This window comes from Carcharodon carcharias, chromosome 10 (genome assembly GCF_017639515.1).
Source record: "Carcharodon carcharias isolate sCarCar2 chromosome 10, sCarCar2.pri, whole genome shotgun sequence".
NCBI classification, from domain to species: Eukaryota; Metazoa; Chordata; class Chondrichthyes; order Lamniformes; family Lamnidae; genus Carcharodon; species Carcharodon carcharias.
The window spans coordinates 108,907,310-108,932,135 of NC_054476.1; the positions used below are offsets into that span (position 1 = coordinate 108,907,310).

General features: G+C 42.3%; 1 protein-coding gene across 7 annotated transcripts in view; it reads left to right on the plus strand.

The window, feature by feature from the left end:
• Positions 1-24,826, plus strand: part of LOC121282775 (protein CASP-like) — a 698,867-nt gene that overhangs the window by 269,080 nt on the left and 404,961 nt on the right. For all 7 annotated transcript variants that reach the window (XM_041196552.1, XM_041196551.1, XM_041196546.1 and 4 more), the window contains exon 4: positions 8,034-8,112. In XM_041196552.1, the coding sequence (XP_041052486.1) occupies positions 8,034-8,112 (79 nt within the window). The remainder of the gene's footprint in view (positions 1-8,033; positions 8,113-24,826) is intronic.

A 24,826-nucleotide genomic window follows, 5' to 3' on the forward strand; every position in this document is an offset into this window, starting at 1 on the left:
TTGGTGAGTGAGCGGCCCATTGAACACCAATTTTGGGGTGATCAATGCCTAGAGGGCAACCATGTCCCCACACATCCATGATTTCAAGTCAATTGCTGTACCGCAGTACAAGGCCAAGAATACTGCACATGGTTGGGAATGAATAAATTAGTAGGAATTAAAAATTATACTGCCTTGAAATTCTACTTGGGAATGATATGAATGATAAGGATGTTACAGCTAATATGGTTAAGGAGCAGAAAGCTTTGGCCAGAGCCAGCAAACAGTTGTTGAGCTAAACCAGACCAAATTAGCAGTGCTGGCTACAGTAGCAAACTCAGTCCATATGGTACCTGAGCTACTAGCAAGTCCGAGGAACTCCCAAATGCTAATTGTGACTGTAGAGCTTCATGATCAGACAAAGTACTCAGTGTGAGAAATCTTTAGCAGGCTGAGCAGTTTGCCCTGCATTAAATGATGTGTGGGTCTAAAGCATCAGAGGCAAACAAGCAGGAACCCGCAGGATGGTACTAACTTTTTTAAAATTGATTTGTTCATGGATGTGGGCGTCGCTGGCTAGCCCAGAATTTATTGCCCATCCCTAATTGCCCTTGAGAAGGTGGCGGTGAGCTGCCTTGAACCGCTGCAGTCCATGTGGTGTAGGTAAACCCACAGTGTTGTTAGGAAGGGGGATTCAGGATTATGACTCAGCAACAGTGAAGGAATGATGAAGTTGTTCGAAGTCAGGATGGTGTGTGGCTTGAAAGGGACCTTGCAGGTGGGTGGTGTTCCCATGCATCTGTTGTCCTTGTCCTTTGATGGTAGAGGTTGGAGGTTTGGAAGGTGCAGTCGAAAGAACCTTAGTGAGTTGCTGCAGTGCATCTTGTAGATGGTACACACTGCTATCCTTGTGCGTTGGTGGTGGAGGGAGTGAATGTCTGACGGTGTAGACGGGGTTTAAATCAAGCAGGCTGCTTTGTCCTGGATAATGTTGAGCTTCTTGAGTATTGTTGGAGGCTGCACTCATCTAGGCAAGTGGAGAGTATTCCATCACACACCTGACTTGTGCCTTCTAGATGGTGGACAGTCCATGGTGAGTTATGCACTGCAGAATTCCCAGCCTCTAACTTGCTCCAATAGCCACAATATTTATATGGCTGGCCCAGTTCAGTTTCTGGCTAGTGGTAACCCTTAGGATGTTGATAATGGGAGATTCAGTGATAGCAATGCCATTAAATGTCAAGGATTTTCTCTTGTCGGAGATGGTCATTGCCTGGCACATGTGTGGTGTGAATCTTACTTTTCACTTGGATTTGTTCTGCTTTTTGTGGAGCTGGGCAATTTTCCACTTTGCCATGCAGGTACTAGTGCTTTAGCTGTACTGGAACAACTTGGCTCAAGGCACGGCAAGCTCTGGAGCACAAGCCTGCAGTACTCTTGCTGGAATGTTGTCTAGGCCCATAGCCTTTGCAGTATCCTGTGCCTTCAGCCGTTTCTTGGTGTCATGTGAAGTGAATCGAATTGGCTGAAGACTGACACCTGTGATGCTGGGGACCTCAGGAGGAGGCCGAGATGGACATCCACTTGGAACTTCTGGCTGAAGATTGTTGCAAATGCTTCAGTCTTGTCTTTTGTACTGATGTGCTGGGCTCCCCCATCCTTGGAGATATTTATGGAGATGACGACTCCAGTTAATTGTTTAATTGTCCACCACCATTCACAACTGGATGTGGCAAGACTGCAGAACTTAGATCTGATCTGTTGGTTGTGGGATCACTTGGCTCTGTTTATTGCATGCTGCTTCCTCTGATCGGCATGCAAGTAGTCCTGTGTTGTAGCTTCACCAGATTGACAGCTCATTTTTAAGTATGTCTGGTGCTGCTCCTGTGATGTCCTCCCGGATTAATCCCCCGGCTTGATGTTAATGGTGGAGTGGGGGTTGGGGGGGGGGCGATGTTAGGCCATGAAGTTACAGATTGTGGTTGAACACAATTCTGCTGCTGCTGCTGATGGTCCTCAGCGCCTCATGGGTGCCTAATTTTGAATTGCTAGATCTGTTCGAAATCTATGCCATCTAGCACGGTGGTAGTGCCACATAACAAGTTTTGTCTGAAATTACAACTGAGAGCTTTTGAGGGACAGAAAGTGTGAAGATGGTGGTACCATGGACATAACGATAGATTTACTAAAGATATTGTGTATGATATCCCTCTTGCAGGACATCAGGGTTAAAAATTCCAAAGAAAATATTGTTGCAGGGCTTCAACTGTCGTATTTCCAGGAACACGGCTCCAATTTGGAGGACATGTAATACTCTTCATATTTTTCATTCCTTCTTTTGCTTTCTCCCATTAAAAACTACATTACCATCAGTAATATTAATGGCACTTTTCTACAACACAACTGAGTAGCTAATACTGTAGTTACCTACCCTGCTCCTTGTCACCATTTTGAAACTCCCAATTTTTTCCTTTTCTCAAGTATTACTTCAACCCCTCTCCACTCCTTAGCTTCCTGCTCAATGCTGTTTTGAACTCCCATCCACTTCACAACCTAGTTATCTTTTCTTCCACCCATTGCTCTTCAGTCCTGCTCTCCATTTCTGTTTCCCTCTTCTCCCCTGATAACTAAAGTCTCTCATCCCTGATGTGCTCTTAGTGCATCTCCTCTGCGTTGGATCCTTGACATTCACCATAAAGCAGGATGCCCAAAACTGATCTCAATGGTTTAACTGTGGCCTAACCAATGAGTTACAGAGGTTTAGCAGTCCCTCAGTCACTAGTTTGTTTTTAAGAAGTACATTTCAGCTGTACAGCGAGAGAAATGTTGATATAATTTTCAATGGGGAAACACTGAGATATAAAACAAGCTTTTGGCTGCAATATGGTGGAAAAACAATGTTAATAATATTAGAGTGTGAAAGTGTGACAAGTCTAACAGTCGGGTTGGATGTGCTGACGGAGAAATCTCCACAATCTTGTTGTTTGTATGGGAAGAGTGATTAGATTTTTATTCAAGATGCTTGTGGTTTAGTTTCATAGAATACAGGGACAGGACTTGGTCTTCCCTCCTCATTGTGTATTTGAATTTTGAAATTAACATTTTACTTTTGTCTGGTTGAACATTTTCTGTCTTCAGGCAGAATCCTACCATTAATGATTTTCAAGTTAAATGTTGTCTTTTATCACTTAATCATTAAATGTTTACTTATCTGAAATGAATATGTTTGGAATTACTTTGAGACCTTTACATGTGTATGAGAGATGAGATATTTTCTTCTGAGACCAGAGAGTTATTCAGTTCTGTGATTGCGTCAAACGGAGTCTTTTGTTCATTTATTCTGGCCCACGCAGAGCAGTTTAGAATATCTTGTTGACTCCATTAAAGGACTGAGTGGGCGCAATTTCAATTAGAGTCAGTTTTTCTGGTTGCTTTCAAACTTCAGTGTAAGTTCTTAAAAAAGTTTTTACAACCTCAAGTCTGAAAGATTCTTGAAGCTTTTCCTATTAAGTTCTATAAATAAAATGTAAATGATCACTTTTTAGGGAATCTTTAAATGTGTAGTTGGGTGTTTTATGGAAAGTTATGAAAATTGGCATTTTGTTAGAGGGACTGGTGGGCTAGCGATATAAACTTAGCTTCTGTCATCAGCTTTTCTAATCAGCATAACAATCTGGATTGCAGTGCTTCAGTCGCCATTTATGAAAAGGATTTCAGCATTGTTACTTTCTAGTTGTGCCTAAGCTGTGTGCAATAGTGTCCCTCCAATCCCTGGCTGAAGTGGTTGTTACTCATTTGAGCCTGGATAATGTACTTGAGGTTGTCGTGGCTGACCCCAAACTGACCCATCCACTATCGCACACTCGCCTCCAAAAAGGATACCTGGATAACAAGCAGGACTGGAAGCTCTGGCCATATTTCTTTATCCTGTCTTTAGTTCTGTAATGCTCTTTCCATTTGTAACTTCAGTGCTTGTAAAATTAGAAATGTGATTGGCATAGATCAGTGTGGCTCACTATATTTGCTCACTAAGCCATTAGACAGATACAGTGTCCAGTACTATATATTCTCCCATGATGGTCATTTTATTGCCACTTAGGCATACACGGCTATTTTGTTTTTACAGTTGGAACTGATTATTTTCTTGGGGCTAACATGTTACTGAAATCAAGTTTGATAGAAAAAGAAGAACAGTTAGACCTAATTAAAATTTAATTCCAGCTGCCAGCTGTTAAGTTCCTACCTTTCTCATACTGCTGAGCTGCCTGTTGTCTAAGCACATAGTACAGATGATTATATGAAATTACGAACTAGGAGCAGGAGTAGGACACTCGGCCCTTCGAGCCTGCTCTGCCATTCAATAAGATCATGACTGTAATCTCAATCTCAAGCCAGGCATTAGTTTAGTAAACCGTCTCTGAACTGTTTCCAACGCATTTACATCCTTCCTGAAATAAGGAAATCAGTTCTGTACACAATACTCCAGATGTGGTCTCACCAGTGCCCTGCATAACTGAAGCATGCCCTCCCTACTTTTGTATTCAGTTTCCCTCGCAATAAATGATAACATTCTATTAGCTTTCCTAATTATTTGCTGTACATATACTAGCCTTTTGCAATTTATGCACTAGGACACTTAGATCCCTCTGCATCTCTGCAATCTCTCACCATTTAGATAAATTTTATTTATTATTTTTTATATCTTTATTTTTCCGACCAAACTGGACAATTTCCCACTTTCCCACATTATACTTCATTTGCCAGATCTTTGTCCACTCATTTAACCTATCTATATCCCTTTGCAGCCTCCTGTGTCCTCTTCATACCTTACTACCCTACCTATCTTTGTGTAATCAGCAAATTTAGCAACCATACCTTTGGTCCCTTCATCCAAGTGATTTATATAAATTTTAAACAGCTGAGGTCCCAGCACTGATCCCTGTGGCACACCACTCGTTATACCTTGTCAATCAGAAAAACACCCATTTATGCCTACCCACTGTTTCCTGTTAGCTAGCCAATTTTCTGTCCATGCCAATATGTTACCCTTTACACCACGAGCTTTTATTTTTCGCCATAATCTTTGATGTGGCACCTTATCAAATGCCTTCTGAAAATCTACAGTATGTACACCAGTTCCCCTTTACCCACAGCATATGTTACTTCTGCAAAGATCTCCAATAAGCTCGTTAAACATTATTTCTCTTTCACAAAACCATGTTGACCCTGATTACCCTGAATTTTTCCCAGCGCTGACGGATATGGACATCATTGACATCTATTGCCCTTAAGGTGGTGGTGAGCTGCCTTCTTGACCTGCAGTATTCTGTGTGGTGAGTGAGTGGCTGTCTAGCCTTTTCAGAGAGTTTAGAGTCAAAACACATTGCAGTGACTCTGGTTTCACACATAGGCTAGGCTGGGTAAGGACAACAGATTTCCTTTCCTGATTGGCTTTAGTGAACCAGATGGGTTTTTACAACAATTTAGTAGCAATATAGTCATTATAAATGATATTAGTCTTTTAATTTCCAAATTTATTTGATTAACTGAATTTAAATTCTCCAGCTGCCATGGTGGGATTTGAACTCATGTTTGTGGATTATGAATCCAGATCTCTGGATCATTGGTCTGGTTATTGTTCCTGTTCGATAGAAAGTTGCTTGGTAAATTATTTGATTCCTGGTAGAAAGCAAGAAATGGGTCTCTGAGCAGCGATGATAGGAAAGTTATAAAGATTGGGAAATTCTTGGTCTTCGTTTACATCATAAACCTGACAAAAGATGTGTGATGTAATCGTTCAAAAGCACCAATTATAATTGGAAGAGCAAATGAAACAATAGTGAAAGGACATTGATAGGTGGGGCATTTATGTGACTGGTGCGGGTTTCTCTTAATGCTATATAGTGTTGCTCAGTGTGCTAAACATGAATCTTATCACTGTTGGGCTTGGAGTCCTAGAGTATCATGATTTGCAGATCCTGGAGATGATTATTAGCCTCAGATATTGTGGGTTAGATGATGTTTGGCTGGTTAGGAAAACAGTAAAAACATATTTTAGGGAGAGAGAGAAAAAGGCTAATGAAATTTTCTTTTGAAGTGATTGTATATGATGGGCTGGGCGGTTAGTGACTGCAACAGTTGTTTAATGCCTTGCGGCTGTGTAACTGTTTTTGGAAGATAACCAGATAATGGAATAGAACCATAGAAAAGTTACAGCGCAGAAGGAAGCCATTCGGCCCATCTTGTCCATGCCAGCCCGAGGGCACCCAGGTGCACTTTCTAATTCCACCTTTCTGCACCTGGCCCATAGCCCTGCAGTTTACAGCACTTTAGGTGCAGATCCAGGTACTTTTTAAAAGAGTTTAAAGTTTCTGCCTCTACCACCAACTTGGGCAGCGAATTCCAGATACCCACTACCCTCTGCGTAAAAAGGTTCTTCCTCATGTCCCCCCTACACCTTCTGCCACTTATCTGTTCTGTGGAAGGGTCATGAGGACTCGAAACGTCAACTCTTTTCTTCTCTGCCGATGCTGCCAGACCTGCTGAGTTTTTCCAGGTAATTCTGTTTTTATCTTGAACCTATGTCCCCTGGTTCTAGAATTCTCCAACCCAAGTCCCCTGGTTCTAGAATTATCCATCAAGGGAAACAATTTTATCCTGTCCACTCTATCCATTCCCCTCATAACCTTGTACACCCCAGTCAAGTCACCTATTAGCCCTCTTTGCTCCAAGGAAAACACCCCCAATCTATCCAATCTCTCCTCGTAGCTACTCTCAGTATGAGTGTCTATTAATGTCCCTGTTCCTTAATTTTATTGAAACCCACCTGTGGCTGGTGTTATTTTCACACGTTTGATGTGATTTTATTTTTACTTTTGCTCCTTTGATATTAAACTGGGGGTATTGTTAAAATAACACTTGACAAAAGAGCTGTGGATTCTGAGGGCCAATTACAAATTTCTAGGCAAAAATTTATAAGATTTTTGCTAGTCAAGGGATATTGTATTGAGGCAGCTCAGATGCAACATGCTCTGTAGAGAAAAGTTGAATATTATTGCACTTTCTGTAATGACCATTCTGAAATGTTTTGAAATGCTTTAAGATTTTTATGAATAAAGTATATTTTTGGGAAAAAACACTGGGTAAATAGAGTTAAGGCAAAAAGCAGCATTGATCTATTAAAGGGTGGAACAAGCTTAAGGAACTGAATGGCCTACCCTGTTCCTATCTTACTATAGCAATAATCCTACTCCAATCATGAAAGAAACAGAAAATACTGAAAACACTCAGTAAGCCAGATAGCATCTATAGAGAGAGAAAAGCAGAGTTAATGATTTTGTTTGTCGATCTTCCATCAGAACTGGGGTGACACTAATGATGAACAGTTTTTAAGCAAGTACAGAGCCATGGAAAAGGGGAGAAGGGTAATACTAAAAAAAAAATGTCTGTGATAGTATGAGGAAAGAAGTGATTAAATTATACTATTGTTGTGGTTCTGGAGAGCAGAACTTGGATGTAAGTATTTATAAATGCTCAGAATGATTTGAATGCACAGTTATTATTTTCCTGTGAAACTTTGAAACTCAGAAGTTTTGTAACAAAACAACAATTTATATAGTGCTTGTAACATAGTGAAATGTCCAAAGGAGCTTCATAGGAACGTTATAAAACAAAATGTGACACTGAGCTATGTAAGGAAATATTAAGTCAGATGACCAAAGCTTGGTCAAAGAGTTATGTCTTAAAGAGTGTTTTAAAGGTGGAAAGTGATGTAGAGGGGCAGAAAGGTGTAGTGAGGGAATTCCTGAACTTAAGGCATAGGCAATTAAAGGCACAGCCATCAACAATGGAGCAATTATAATTGGGAATAGACAAAAGACTGGAATTAGAGGAGCACAGATATCTCGGAAGATTGTGGGGCTGGAGGAGATTACAAAATTAAATGTAAAAACAAATTAAAAATTAATTTTAATATTGAAAATTTAGCCGTATCTATGGCTTTAAGGAAAGAGTGATGTTTTTCTTTTAATGAGAATTTTTGTTGTTTGTTACAGATCGATGCCCTAAGTAAAAGAAGCAAAGAAGCAGAGGCAGCCTTTTTAAATGTTTACAAAAGATTAATTGATGTTCCAGGTATGTTTCTGGTTTATCCTTAGTTTTTTATAATTCATTTACAGGATGTGGGTGTCACTGGCTAGGCCAGCATTTATTGCCCATCCCTAATTGCCCTCACTTTGGTGGTGAGCTGCCTTCTTGAACCACTGCAGTTCCTGTGGTGTAGATAATACGTAGTGTTGTTAGAAAGGGAGTTCTAGGATTTTGATCCAGCGATAGTGAAGAAATGGCTATATGTTTCCAAGTCAGGATGCTGAATGGCTCAGAGGGGAACCTCCAGGTGGTGGTGTTCCCATGTATTTGCTGCCCTTGTCATTTTAGACGGTAGAAGTCGTGGGTTTGGAAGGTGCTGCCTAAGAAGCCTTGGTGAGATCCTGCCAAGAATCTTGTAGTTGGTACAAACTGTTGCTACTGTTCGTTAGTGGTGGAGGGAGTGAGTGCTTGTGGAACGGGTGCCAGTCAAGCAGGCTGCTTTGTCCTGGATGGTGTCAAGCTTCTTGAGTGTTGTTGTTGCACTCATCCAGTCAAGTGGAGAGTATTCCATCCCACTCCTGACTTGTGCCTTGTAGATAGTGGACAGGCTTTGGGGAGTCAGGAGGTGAGTTACTCGTTACAGGATCCCTAGCCTCTGACCTGCTCTTGTAGCCACAGTATTTATATATCCAGACCAGTTCAGTTTCTGGTCAATGGTAACCCCCAGGATGTTCATAGTGGGGGATTCAGTGATGGCGATGCCATTGAACCTCAAGGGATGATGGTTAGATTCTCTCTTGTTGGAGATGGTCATTGCCTGACACTTGTGTGACACGAATGTTATTTGCCACTTGTGATCTGAAGCCTGGATATTGTCCAGGTCTTGCTGCATTTGGACATGGACTGCTTCAGTATCTGAGGAGTCGTGAATGGTGCTGAACATTGTGCGATCATCAGCGAACATCCCCATTTCAGATCTGACGATGAAGGAAAGTCATTGATGAAGCAGTTGAAGATGGTTGGGCATGGGAGAGTACCCTGAGGAACTCCTGCAATGATGCCCTGGAACTGAGATGATTGACCTCCAACAACCACAACTACCTTCCTTTGTGCTAAGTATGACTGCAACCAGTGGAGAGTTTTCCCCTGATTCCCATTGACTCCAGTTTTGCTAGGGTGCCTTGATGCTGCATTTGGTCAAATGCTGCCTTGATGTCAAGGGCAGTCACTTTTACCTCACCTCGGGAGTTCAGCTCTTTTATCCATGTTTGAACCAAGGTTGTAATGGGATCAGAGGCTGAGTGACCCTGGCGGAACCCTAACTGAGCTTCAGTAAGTAGGTTATTGCTAAGCAAGTGCAACTTGATAGCACTGTTGATGATCGAGAGTAGACTGATGGGGCGGTAATTGGCCGGATTGGATTTGTCCTGTTTTTTGTGTATGGGAGAGAGCTGGACAATTTTCCACATTGTTGGGTAGTTGCCAGTGTTGTAGCTGTAACAGCTTGGCTAGGGGCATGGCAAGTTCTGCAGCACAAGTCTTCAGTACTGTTGCCGGAATATTGTCAGGCCCCATCGCCTTTGCAGTATCCAGTGCCTTCAGCCATTCCTTGATGACATGTGGCGTGAATTGAATTGGCTGAAGATCTGTGATGCTGGGACCTCTGGAGGAGGCCAAGATGGATCATCCATTTGGCAGCTCTGGATGAAGATTATTGCGAATGCTTCAGCCTTAACTTTTGCACTGATGTGCTGGGCTCCTCCATCATTGAGGATGGGGATGTTTGCGGCGCCACCTCCTCCAGTGAGCTGTTTAATTGTCCACCACTATTCACAACTGGATGTGGCAGGACCACAGAGTTTAGATCTGATCTGTTGGTTGTGGATTGTCTTAACCCTTTCTTCCGCTTGCTGCTTATGCTGTTTGGCACGTGTTGTGTTGTAGGTTCACCAGGTTGACACCTCATGTTTAGGTATGCCTGGTGCTGCCCCTGGTATGCCATCCTGCACTCTTCATTGCACCAGGGTTGATCCCCTGGCTTCGTGGTAATGGTAGAGTGGGGGATATGCCAGGCCATGAGGCTACAGATTGTGGTTGAGTACAATTCTGCTGCTGCTCATGGATGCCCAGTCTTGATTTGCTAGATCTATTCAAAATCTTTCCCATTTAGCACGATTAAAGTGCCATACAACACGATGAAGGGCATCCTCACTGTGAATACGGGACTTCGTCTCCACAAAGACTGTGCGGTGGTCACTCCTACTGGTATGTCGTGGACAGGTTCTTTCATGGTAGGCAGGTTGGCGAGGATGAGGTCAAGTATGTTTTTCCCTCTTGGCTCCCTCACCACCTGCTGCAGACCCAGTCTAGCAGCTATATCCTTTAGGACTCGGCCAGCTCATTCAATAGTCGTGCTTCTGAGCCACTCTTGGTGATAGACATTGAAGCCCCTCACCCAGAGTACTTTGTGTGCCCTTTTCAGTGCTTCCTCCAAGTGGTGCTCAACATGGAGGAGTACTGATTCATCAGCTGAGGGGGTGGGGGAGTAGGTGGTACATGATTTTCAGCAGGAGGTTTCCTTGCCCATGTTTGACCTGATGCCATGGGACTGCATTAGGTTGAGAAGTTGATGTTGAGGACTCCTGGGGAACTCCTGCCCGACTGTATACCATTATGCCACCACCTCTGTTGACCCTGTCCTGCTGGTGGGACAGGGCATACACAGGGATGGTGATGGTGGTGTCCAGGGCATGATCTGTGAGGTATGATTCCGTGAGTATGACTATGTCAGGCTGTTGCTTGACTTGCTTGTGAGACAGCTATTCCAATTTTGGCACAAGCACTCCAGATGTTAGTAAGGAAGACTTTACAGGGTCAACAGGGCTGATTTTTCCCGTTGTAGTTTCCTGTTTCTAGGCCGATGCTGGGTGGTCCATCCAGTTTCATTCCTTTTTCTTGACTTTTTAGTGGTTTGATACAACTGAGTGGCTTGCGAGGCCATTTTGGAGGCCATTAAAGAGTCAACTACACTACTGGTTAACTACATTAGTGGTTTGTGACATGGGCCAGTGCGTTTTCTGTCAGTTTCCGAGTTTTCAAAATACTTTGTTTACATCCTTCGCTCTCCTTGGCATTTGATTTCAAAATTAGCCCAAACGTACTTTGTCCACTGGAAAATGATTTTAGATTGACAGTCAGTATGATAAATAAATACTGATTCACTATAAGCAGCTGCAATCTCAGAGAGGTCATGGTGATTGGACGTGTGGGAATGTTGAAGACGAAGTGATGGATATACAAGGGCATGTGCTTGGACTTTCTATTGTGCCCACTAAGTTCCACAATTGTACTGAAAACCTTTGGTGCTTTGATGTACATGGTGAAAGAGAGATCCTGTTTACCTTGGTTTTTAACTTAAATATTGGTGTAATTTTTTTTCAGCAGTTTAGACAAAGTACTAACAAGATAATTATTTTCAGAACCTTTAAGAAAAGTTTTGTAGTTCTATAATTTGCTTTAAAGTTAACATAAGCATGTTGTGTATACAATGTATTTGGGAAAATGTGTACTTTGCAATTATAAAGACCATTCAGAACCCCCAAGCAAATATGTACTTAGAATAATGGCACCAGTTAAAACAAATGTATCTGTGATATTTCCCCCATGTTTTTCATGCAGAAACAGGTTCTCGTGTCTATGCATGTGTATATTTTTGTTTAATGTTTATTGGTTTTGATACAACAGTGTCACCACAATTTTCATTCCATCTTATTCTACACTATTTAAAAAAATTATATAGTTATATAGTCATCACTGCCTTCTTCCAAACTATGCTGAGAAGAACCTAGGTTTTGATATTCATCTGATGTCATGTTTTGCACTGCGTTTATTATATCCAGTCCGGATCCACTGAGATAAATTTCTCTATACCTTGTTTTCTGCATACCCTTTTCAGCTGGTCTCCGTGGGTCAGCAGGGGAACCGCTCAGTAAATTGTAGCTGCTGTGGTTAGGGGTCCTCATCATGATAACTCTTATTACAAGCTTCTAACATGGCTTGAAATATGGACTCAACTGTATTAGTGCCAAAGTCTCTAATGTCAACTATTGTTTCAGGGGCCGCATGTATTGACTGTGACTGAGCTACAATACCGCTGTGTGACTCCCTAGAAATATTTTTTCATTTTCCTTTTCGCTTTTAAGAAATATCCCGAGTAACAGGTGTATTTTTCTGACCAGCTGTGTACTTTAAATAACAATGTTATGGTGGCTAGGGTAGTGGACTTCCCATACCACCACTAATTGCTGTATGAATAAATGTGCTCAGAATTCTAGCTGATTCTCCTTAATGAGACAGCTGAGTTAACTATGTAATCCTATAATTACATTATCCCTGAAACCCCACCTCCAACAGACGAGAAAACATCTGAAAATGTGATGCCATCAGATGAGCTGTGTACAGATATACACAGGCAGGCGTTATTCATCTTCCTGAAGGGTGCTGGTGACGCAATTATCCACATTAGTGTCTTCACACAGCAGTAGAGGTCTTCCAGATGTTTATAAGCAATCTGAAGTTGTAATGGCTTTTGAGAAGAAAAAATCTGCTGGCACTGTCAACTTCTACAAAATATTCTTGGGCAATTTGTTGAGCTTTATTTTTTGCCAATATGAAATATTTTTAGAGAATAAACATACAGTATAGAACCATAGAAAAGTTACGGCAAAGAAGGAGGCCATTCAGTCCATCGTGTCTGCACTGGCCAATATAAAAAATAAAAAAAAAACAGTCATTCTAATCCCACCTTCTGGCATCCTGTCCGTAACCTTCCAGGTTATAGCACTTCAGGTGCAGATCCAGGTACCTTTTAAATGAGTTGAGGATTTCCCTGTCTCCATCACCAAATCAGGCAGCAAATTTCAAACACCCACCATCCTCTGGGTTAAGAAGTTTTTCCTTCTATCCCCTCTAATCCTTCTACCAATTACCTTAAAACAGTGCCTCCTAGTAATTGACCTCTCTGCTAGGGAAAACAGGGCATCCCCGTCTCTTCTATCTAGGCCCCTCTATTTTGTCCAGCTCAATCAAGTCACCCCTCAGCCTCCTGAGTTCCAAAGAAAACAACCCCAGCCTATCCAATCTCTTCTCATAGTTGCAATTTTTAAACCCTGCCAACATTCTTGTAAATCTCCTCTGCACTCTCTCCAGAGCAGTTATGTCCTTTTTGTAATGTGAACTGTACACAAAATTCCAGCTGTGGCCTAACCAGCATTTTATACAGTTCCATCATTACTTTCCTGCTTTTGTATTCTATACGTCATTCAATAAAGGAAAGCATTCCATATACTTTCTTTACCACCTTATCCATCTGTCCTGCCATCTTCAGGGACCTGTGGACATGCACTCAAAGGTCTCTCACTTCCTCCACCCCTCTTAATATCCTCCCATTTATTGTGTATTCCCTAGTTTTGTTTGCCTTCACTAAATGCATTACCTCACACTTCTCCAGATTGAATTTCATCTGCCAATTTTCCACCCACTCAACCATTGATATAATTCTGGAGATAACAGCTATCTTTTTCACTAGCAACTAAATGGTCAATTTTTGTGTCATCTGCAAATTTCACAACCATGTCACGTTCATTTAAGTTCAAATCATTAATATATGCAACAAACAGCAAGGGACCCAACATGGAGACCTATGGAATGCCACTGGAAACCACTTCTTCTTTTCGCAAAAACACCCATCTAACATTAGCTTTTGTTTCCTGTTGCTGAGCCAATTTTGGATCCAACTCGCCACATTCCCTGTATCCCATGAGCTTTTATTTTTCTGACCATTCTGTCACGTGGGCCTTTGTCAAATGTCTTACTAAAATCCTTGTAGACAACATCCACAGCACTACCTTCATCAACCCTCCTTGTTATTTCCTCAAAAAATTTGATTAAATTAGTAAGACATGATCTTCACCAAAACAAAACCATGCTAACCATCCCTGATCAACTCATGCCTTTCTAAGTGACGGTTTATCGTATCTCTTAGAATTGATTCCAATAATTTGCCCACCGCTGAAGTTGGAATGATCCGATTATAATTATTTGGCCTGTCCATTGCATCTTTTTAAATAATAGTACAACGTTCGCAGACCTCCAATCCTCTGGTACCTCGTCTGTATCTAGCGAGGATTGGAAAACGGTCCTCAGAGCATCCGCTATTTCCTCCCTGGTTTCCATTAACGGCCTGGGGTACAATCCACCTGGCCCTGGTGATTTATCCACCTTCAAGGATGTCAGTCCCTCCAGTACTTCCTCTCTCACTATGTTTATTGTATCTAATATTTCACACTCCTCTTCCTTAACTAGAATATCTGCATCATCCCTCTCCTTAGTGAAGACAGAGAGAAAGTACTCATTGAGAACCCTGCCTATGTCTTTAGCATCAACCCTCAAGTTACCATGTACATCTATGATAGGCCTTACCTTTTCCTTAGTTATTCTCTTGCTCTTAATGTCCTGGTAAAATATCTTTGGGTTTTCTTTGATTTTACCTGTCAATATTTCTTCATATCCTTTCTTTGCTTTTCTAATGACCATCTCCAACAAGAGCGAATTCAGCCATCGCCCCATGATGTTCAGTGGCATTACCGTCACTGAATCCTCCACTATCAACATCCTTGGGTGGGGGGGGCGGTTACCATTGACCAGAAACGGAACTGGACTAGTCATATAAATACTGTGACTACAAGAGCAGGTCAAGAGGCTAGGAATCCTGTGGTGAGTAACTCACCCCCTGACTCCCCAAAGCCTGTCCACCATCCAAACGGCACAAGTCAGGAGTGTGATGGAATACTCCCTGGATGAGTGCAGCTCCCACAACACTCAAGAAGCTTGACACCATACAGGACAAATCAGCCTGCTTGATTGGCACCACATCCACATTCACTCTCCACCACCAATGGACATTAGCAGCAGTGTGTACCATCTACAATATGCACTCAGGAATTCACCAAGGCTCCTCGACAGCACCTTCCAAACCCACTACCATCTAGAAGGACAAGGGCAGCAGATAGATGGGAATGTCATCACCTGGAAGTTCCCCTCCAAGTCATAATATAGAATAAAATGTTACTGTCACCTTAAATTCTGGATAACTTGCTGCATGTAACATGCCTTTTTTAGAAGATGATGTCTGGAAAGTAGCTAAACAGTACGTTATGCAAAGTAACAATTAAAAGTATATTCTGTCCCACATAGTACCAAAACCAAAGTATCGAAAACAAATATACCCAGGAAGCATTTAAGATGTCTGCCCCTTTAGGAGGAGAGGGGTTGTATCACCTCAGTACATGACTTCCTATGCTGTAGATACCATTTATCTTTATTTCCTTTTCTCTGTTTTCATTCTCTTTCTGTGTTCTATTCTTCATCCTTCTCTGTTCCCCTCCTTTCCCTTTCCTCAGTTTCTTTTATTCCCCTTTCCTGCTTTCACTATTCACTCCTGTTTCCTTTAGACTGCTTCGCTCTGGCCTTCTATCTCCTTTTCTATTTCTCAACTTTCTCGTCCTTTTCATTCTACTCTCTCTTTTCTCTTGCAATTCCGCATAGTTTGTGAGTATACCAATGAACCCTAACACCCATCCACTCCTTTCACAATATTCATGGTTCCCTTCCCAGTGCTTCCAAACCTCTACAAAAAGTCTTGTATCACACCAAAAAGCATATCAAACTCCTGTCCCTCAAGTTTTATCAATATCCACTGTATTTGGGAACGTTTTCTTCTTTTTTCGCATTCTTGGCTTTCTATAAATGGATCAGTCTCAGACTGGAACTTCCAGCCACATGTTTTTTTAAAATTCGTTCATGGGATGTGAGAGTCACTAGCTGGGCCAGCATTTATTGCCCATCCCTAATTGCCCTTGTTCAGAGGGAATTTAAGAGTCAACCACATTGCTGTGGGTTTGAAGTCACACTTAGGCCAGACCGGGTAAGTGGCAGATTTCAAACAAAAACAAAAATTGCTGGAATAACTCAACAGGTCTGACAGCATCTGTGGAGAGAGAGATAGAGTTAACGTTTCGAGTCCGTATGACTCTTCATCAGAACTAAAGAGAAGTAAAAATGTGGTGAAATATATACTGTTCATGGGTGGTGGGACAGGTGAAGCTGGATAGGGGGCCAGTGATAGGTGGAAGCAAAAGAGAGATTGCAAAAGATGTCATAAACACAATGTTGTTGATGGCAGTAATACCAGCTAATGGAGGTGCTAATGGTGTCATTAAGAGTAGAAAGCAGAATGAGCAAGCGACGGACGGTCCTAGTGGGGGTTGGGCGGGGGAGGGGACAGTGTGGGAAAAAAGATCGAAATAGGCTAAAAGGTGGAAATAAAAAAAATAGGTGGGAAAAATATTAAAAAATAAATGTTTGATAAAAAGGGATCAAAAAGAGGTGAACATGGAGGAGAGAGTTCATGATCTTAAGTTGTTGAACTCAATGTTAAATCCGGAAGGCTGCAAATTGGAAGATGAGGTGTTTCTTCAGTTTGCGTTGAGCTTCACTGGAACGTTGCAGCAGGCCAAAGATGGACATGTGGGCATGAGAGCAGGGTGGTGTGTTAAAATGGCAAGCGAAAGGAAGGTCTGGATCATGCTTGTGGACCAACAGAAGGTGTTCTGCAAAGCCGTCACCCAGTCTGCGTTTGGTCTCTCCAATGTAGGGGAGACCACATTGGGAGCGGCGAATGCAATAGACCAAATTTAGGGAAGTGCAAGTGAAGTGCTGCTTCACTTGAAAGGAGTGTTGGCCCTTGGATGGTGAGGAGGGGGGGGGAAGTAAAGTGGCAGGTGTTGCACTTTCTACAGTTCCATGGGAAGGGGCTGTGGGAGGGGCTTGAAAGGTTGGGGGCGATGGAGGAGTGGATCAGAGTGTCCCAGAGGGAACGGTCCCGACGGAATGCCGACAGTGGGTGAAGGAAAGGTGTGACAGGTGAAGCTGGATAGAAGGCCAGTGAAAGGTGGAGGCAAAGGAGAGATTGCAAAAGATGTCATAAACCAAAGGTCGAAGGGATGTTGATGGTGGTGATACTGGCTAAAGGAGGTGCTAATGGTGACACTAAGAGGGCAGGTGAAGCTGGATAGGAGGCCTGTGATAGGTGGAGGCAAAGACAGGTGAAGTGGCAGATGATCTTTTTGTCCATCAAATTCTTATTTCCAGCAGTTAAGAAAATTTCATGAACTTCTTGATGAGAAATCTCTGGCTTCCTTGGTGGCAAGCAGTAAGGGCCTGACAGAGCGGGCGTGCTCGGAAAACTCAATCGTTCTTCATGTCTGGCGTCCTTGGAGCCTCTTTCATCGCAGATCGACTGACCAATAGCAGTATCTCGCAACAAGCCACATCAGTACTGATAAACAGACTAATCACTGCTATCTTAGAAGCGAGGACCACCCTTTTGGAAGATGTTAATTTGTTATCATCTCCAGCCCTGAAGCAGGTAGAGCTTTCATACCTTCCTTGACCTTCCATCAGTCTGCCTCAGAGAGGCCCCAGATAGCAGTTAAGCCAGACCATGCCACACATTGTAGAAGTGCAAACACTGTCCAGAACTGCACATTTAAAGGAATGGACTATCAAGGTGCTCATCACTGGATTTAGACTTTGTGACCAATACAATTCCATCATGGCAGTCACCATCATCATTTTCAGTCTCAGAAGAATCTGTCTAGTTGGTCACTTCAAAAACCCAATTATTTCACTGTGGGCAGTTCATTGCATGATGATAGTGGGAATCACACTGACAACACTGACTAACCATTCACTGTGCATTTTTTTGGGTTTAACTGCCTATGGTTACCGTCCCAAACGTACTTTTTGTCTTGAGTCTCAAATTGGCAAGGGTTACCACTGTTTTCAGACTTCTTGTCATTAACCCTGTCTTTGTATTGGAATCTTTGTCTAATATTTGATTGACCTCTAACATTTTGGTTGAGTTCGAAATTCAGCCCCCATAGAATCCTCCATCATTTGTTTCACAGCATTGTTGTTTTGTATTTGCTAAGAAAGTGGTGGACATGACTTTCCCCAGAATTTTGTTTAGGGCAGCAGTCATTTGATCTAGGAGAGATTCTTTCCCCCGGAATTGAACCCATTAGAACTGAGACTAATGACATGGGAAAGGTGAGCACCGTCCAGTAACTTAAACGCCAAGAACAGCTCCAGAATTTCAAGTTCAATCTGTAATCTCCTATGTAGTTTGTCAAAATCCATGATATATTTTTCCATGGACTAATCAACTGACTTCCTGAACCTATCAAAGATTGTCCAAGCTTCATATGCTTCCAATAACTCATCCTTTTTGTAAAACTTATCCAAGAATTGTAACAGAAGGTCCAATCCCTCTTCATGATCCAAATCATCCACTTTTCACCCTGAAAATACCTTACTCCTGATGTTACTTTTGGCTGGTATTGATAACACCAAAGCCATACCTTGCTTCTTTCAAGGTGTGGAAGTAACCCAAGTCCACATCTCAACTTCAATCTTCCATTGCTGATATGGTTCAGACTCAGAAAAAATTTGGTGGATAGTCAAAACTTGTAATTTTGCACCGCCCTGCCACCATTCCATAATTTAAATTATCAGCAACAGTGCACTTCTTTTCTCTGAGGATTGAGACCAAAAGCTTCATTTAGAGCAATCAGTCACCAAAGCTTAAGGTTCATCCTTTGCTACCATGTTACTCACAATAAGGGCTTGTTGTGGAAGAATGAGTTCAAAGCTCATCTTTTCCTTCAAGCTGGATTATTGTCAAGACAACACCACAGACTTCCTAGTAGCCTCCACCCCAGAGTTTTCCAGCTGAACCTATTTGTATTGTTTTGATGGAAGAACCAATGCCCATCACCTGTTTTAACCACGGTTGCCTTTAACAAGGTGATTGCTAAGCAATGTGATTACTGCTACTTTGACACCTCCTCCCATTGTCCCAGACCCAGAGTCCCATTTTTGAACTAGGGTGTAACAACCATAATTATCCAGCCCCCCTGGCATTCTGCCTGAGTCTAAAGAAGACTGGAAAATTATGGCCAGTGCCCCTGCAATTTCTGCACTTTCACTTCCCTCAGTATCCTTGAATACATCTCATCTGGCCCTGGTGTCTTATCAACTTTTAATTGCAGACAACTTGGAAACACTTCCTTACCAATTTCAAGTGCTTGAATTACCTCTGCATCTCCTTGGTAAAGACAAATGCAGGGTATTTATTAAATACCTCAAAATGCCTCCTACCTCAATGCATAAATCCTTTTTTTGATCCCTAATTGGCCCCATTCCTCCTCTTATCACTCTAACTATTTATATGCCCACAGACCTTTGGATTCCCTTTTAAGTTAGCAGCCAGTTTCTTCTCATAATTTCTCCTTGCCTCTCGTATTTGCTTTTCAATTCACCTCTGAATCTTCTATTTTGGGCCTCGTTCTTAATTTAATTATCCACCTGACATCTGTCATTAGCACATTGTTTCTGCTTCACCTCATTCTCTATCTCTTTTCCCATCCAGGGAAGTCTGGATTTGTTTGTTCTATTTTTTCCCTTAACGGGAATAAGCCTGGACTGTACCTGAACTATCTCTCCTTTAAAGGCAGCCCAATGTTCAGTTACAGTTTTGCCTGACAGTCTTTGATTCCAGTTTATCTGGGTCAGATCCATTTCTACCCCATTGAACTTGGCTTTCCTCCAGTTAATTATTCTTACTCTGGATTGCTTCTTCTCCTTCTGTTCCATAGCCAACCTAAATCTTATTGTACAATAATCACTGCCCCCCAAAATGTTTCCTTACTGACACTTGATCCATTTGGCCCACCTCATTTCTGAGAAACATGTCAAGCTGTGTCTCCTTTCTCATTGGACTGGAAACATACTGCTGCAGACAATTCTCCTGAACACACTCTAAGAACTCTTGTCTCTCACTGCCCTTTACACTACTAGTATCTCAGTCCAAATTCAGGTAATCAAAGTTCCCCATTATAATTACCCTATAATTCTTGCACTTCCCTGTACTTTCCTGCAAATTCTGAGGGACAGAATTAATTTACACTTGGAGAGGCAGGGATTAATCAAGAGCAATCAGCATGGTTTTGTTAAGAGGAGGTCATGATTGACCAATTTGATTGAATTTTTCGAAGAGGTGACCAGGTGTGTAGATGAGGGCAATGCATTTGACGTAGTCTACCTTGGACTTCAGCAAGGCTTTTGATAAGGTCCCGCGTGGGAGACTGATAATGAAGTTAAGAGCCCATGGGATCCAAGGCAATTTGGCAAATTGGATCCAGAATTGGCTGACTGGCAGGAAGCAGAGGGTGATGGTCGAGGGGTGTTTTAGTGACTGGATGCCTGTGTCCAGTGCGGTTCCACAGGGATCGGTGTTGGGTCCCTTGCTGTTTGTGGTATACATATGATTGAGACTTGAATGTAGGAAGGTTGATTAGTAAGTTCGCGGATGACACAAAAATTGGTGGGGTGGTAAATAGTGAGGGAGGATAGCCTTCGATTACAGGAGGATATAGACGAGCTGGTCAGATGGGCTGATCAGTGGCAAATGAAATTTAATCCAGATAAGTGTGAGGTGATGCACTTGGGGCAGGACAAACAAGGCACGGGAATAGATGATGAATGGTAGGACCCTGGGAAGTACTGAGCATCAGAGGGACTTTGGTGTGCATGTCCACCAGTCCCTTAAGGTAGCGGGACAGTTAGATAAGGTGGTTAAGAAGGCAAATGGGATACTTGCCTTTATTAGCTGAGGTATAGAATATAAGAGCAGGGAGTTAATGCTGGAACTGTATAAAACGCTGGTTAGGCCACAGCAAGAGTATTGCGTGCAGTTCTGGAATCCGCATTATAGGAAGGATGAGATTGCACTAGAGAGAGCGCAGAGGAGATTTACCAGGATGTTGCCTGGGCTGGAGAGTTTTAGATATGAGGAGAGATTGGATAGAGTGGGGTTATTTTCCCTGGAACAGAGGAGATTGAGGGGGGACATGATTGAGGTGTATGCAGTTATGAGGGGCATTGATAGGGTAGACAGGAAGGAACCTTTCTCCTTAGTGGAGGGATCAATAACCAGAGGGCATAAATTTAAGGTAAAGGGCAGAAGGTTTCGAGGGGATGTGAGGAAGAATTTTTTCACCCAGAGGGTGATGGGAATCTGGAACTCACTGCCTGAAAGGGTGGTAGAGGCAGAAACCCTCATAACATTTAAGAAGTATTTGGATGTGCACCTGCAATGCCATAGCATACAAGACTATGGGCCTAGTGCTGGAAAATGGGATTAGAATAGTTAGGTACTTGTTTGACCGGCAAGACTCGATGGACCGAAGGGCCTTTTTCTGTGCTGTAGACCTCTATGACACTGATTAGTGGCCTATAGACTACACTGAGAAATGTAATTGTATCTTTTTTGTTCCTTAACTCTAGCCAAATAGATTCCGCCCATGATCCCTCTGAGACATCCTCTCTAGCACTGTAGTATTCTCCTTATGGACTCCTGATGGAATGCAGCGGTTAAAGAAGGCAGCACACCTCCACCTTGTCAAGGGCAATTAAGAATGGACAACAAATGCTGGCTTTGCCATGCAGCACACACAATCCATGAACAAACTAAAAAAAATGAATACTGCCACCCTCCCTCCTTTCCTTTCCTATCTTTACTGCACAACTTGTATCCAGGAACATTTAATATCCAGCCCTCTGGTCCAGGTCTCAGTTGTCACTGCAGCTGATGAGGAGGCAAGGGCGTAGTGGTATTGTTGCTGGACTAGTAATCCAGAGGCCCAGGGTAATGCTCTGGGGATAAAAGCAAAATACTGTGGATGCTGGAAATCTGAAACAAAAACAAACTCAGGTCTGACAGCATCTGTGGAGCGAGGGACAGAGTTAACGTTTCAAGTCCAGATGACTCTTCTTCAGAACTAAAGAGAAGTAGAAATATGATAATGCTCTGGGGACCTGGGTTTGAATCCTGCCACAGCAGATAGCGGAATAAAAATCTGGAATTAAAAGTCTAATGATGACCATGGAACCATTGTTGATTGTTGTAAAAACCCATCTAGTTCACTAATGCCTTTTGGGGAAGGAAATCTGACGTCCTTACCTGGTCTGGCCTACATGTGACTCCAGACCCACAGCAATGTGATTGACTCTTAAATGCCCTCTGAACAAGGGCAATTAGGGATGGGCAATAAATGCTGGCCTAGTCAGTGATGCCCACATCCCATGAACGAATAAAAAAACTAATTTTTTCAAGTGAACATCTGTGCCTGCAGCTCACCAACCTTAATTACCACAGTTCACCCATTCACAAATATGCACAGCAATCCTAATTTAGATTTATTACTTACCCTCTTATGCTCAACCCACCAAATACCTATTTCCTACTTTAGTGCTATCTGTTGCTCCCAATATTCTGTGCACCTTGGTATTTCTCACTAGTATTACCTCTTGGTTCCCAAACCCTTCCAAGTTAATTTAAATCCTCCCATTAGCACTACCAAATCAGCCCACAAGGAAATTGATCCTGGCACTGTTTAATTGCAACTCATCCAGCCTTTACAGACCCCATCTTCCCCAGAACAAATTCCAATGCCCCAGGAATCCAAAGCCTTCCTTCCTGTACCATCTTTCCAGCGACAAATTCATTTGCTTTATCCTCCAATTTCTGTACTCAGTTGCGGTACCTGGAGCAATCTAGAGATTACTACTTTTGAGCTCCTGTTTGCTAATTTCACACCTAAATTCTGATTGTAGGACTATACCCCTCTTTTCTACCTAAGTCATTGGTTCCAATGTGGGCCACAGCCACTGGATTTTCACCCTTCCCTCTGAGTGCTCTGAACTGCTCAGTGACCTCCTTGATCCTGACACCAGGGAGGCAACATATCATAAAAGCAAAATACTGCGGATGCTGGAAATCTAGAACAAAAACAGAAATACCTGGAAAATCTCAAGCAGGTCTGACAGCATCTGCAGAGAGGGATACAGATGACGTTTCGAGTCCGTATGACCCTTCATCAGATCAGGCAACATATCATCCTGGATTCATGTCAGCGGCCACAGCAATGCCTGTCTGCTCCTCCAACTATCTAATTTCCTGTCACTATTGCTCTCTAATCTTCTTCGTGCTCCCTTGTACAACTGAGTCACCCGTGGTGCCATGGGCTTAGCTCTGGCTGTATTCCCCAGATGAACCATCAATTGGATCAGTATTCAGAACTGAGTACTTGTTGGAGAGTGAGATGCGCTCAGGGTACTTCTGCATTACATGCCTGGCCCTGCTTGACTGCCCAGCAGTCATCCATTCCCTATGCCCCAGCATGCATGAACGCTGTGGTGTTACCACATCTATGAACATGCAATCCACGAAACTCTCAATCTTGTGGTGCGCTCCAGTGATGCCAACTGCTCTGAAACCCAGAGCTCAAGCTGTTGCAGCTGTCAACATTTCTTGCATGTACACTTATCGAGGACTTCTGAAGCATCTTGGAATTCCCACATGGAATAGCATGCGCACTCCATGTATTGGACTTTCCTTGCCATTCCTCTATCTATTATGACAGTTTTGTGTGCATCCCCAGATGTGAAACGTGAGTGACAACTCTTTGCGTCACTCAGTACTATTTCATTACCAGCTCCTTCTCACAGCCTGTATATTTGTAAATTGACTTTTTTCAGTTTGAATCAAAAGCCACCGTAAATTGAGTCTATTTTAATTTGATTGTTTCCAGACCTCAAGGCTGGGACACAGGTCCCAGTGAAGCAAAACCTGCAAGTAACAATTCTTGATTTACAAGCACTGAGATTGACAGACTGCTTTTGTAGTATCCCACAAGCTCCTTCCTTCTCCCAGTTTTTGGCCAACTGATACAGATAACAGATAACCCTTACTCTTGGAATACAGTCCCAGGTCTTGGGTCTTCTGCCTTTACATGTGAGTCAAATGTGAGTGTGGATATGAGAGTTCATTAGTGAGGCATCATGACCAAATCCAATTCTATGATACCTGCAAAGCCACATGTGTGTACTTTGCTTTATTTGTCACTGATGAAAATTGCCAAACCGAAATGATTTTCCCACTCTAATTAACTCATTAGCATCAAGATCAAATATCAGACATTAAGATCAGAGACTATGGATTGAACTTGGGTCCTTCGTATTCTGCACAGCTCTCTGTATGTGAGCTGCACTATATAAAGAGAGAAATGTGAACCTTTATATTAAAAATAATAATTGGTTGGTAAATACTGAAATTTCTTCATTGTGAAAGATGCTCAGATTTCACAAGCGGTTTATTGCTCATGAGAGAACTTCATTTCCATTAATATCACTTCTGTTCCTTCCATTATATTTTCCCCAGATACTGTGTCAATAAAACTTGAGATCTGTAGCAGGGCACTTTTAGTAAAGTTAGTTTCTGAAATTGCAGTACATATATCAAATACAGAAGAATAAAAAGTTTGTAAAAATCTACAATCCAGCAGACTTAGCATGCAGCACTGATATATGCAAATACCAGCTGTTCTTGTGTATTCCCAGTTCCTGCTTTCTTAATATTCACCAAAGTATAAATTGACAGTTTGCGTGCAGCTCTGATGCGTGCAAATGCCATTTGTATGCAAACATTTCTCCTCATATTGAACACATTATGTATTCAGAGTTGTTTACACATTGTTTTTTTTAAGTATCTATCTATTTATCTTCGTCAATGGTCCAC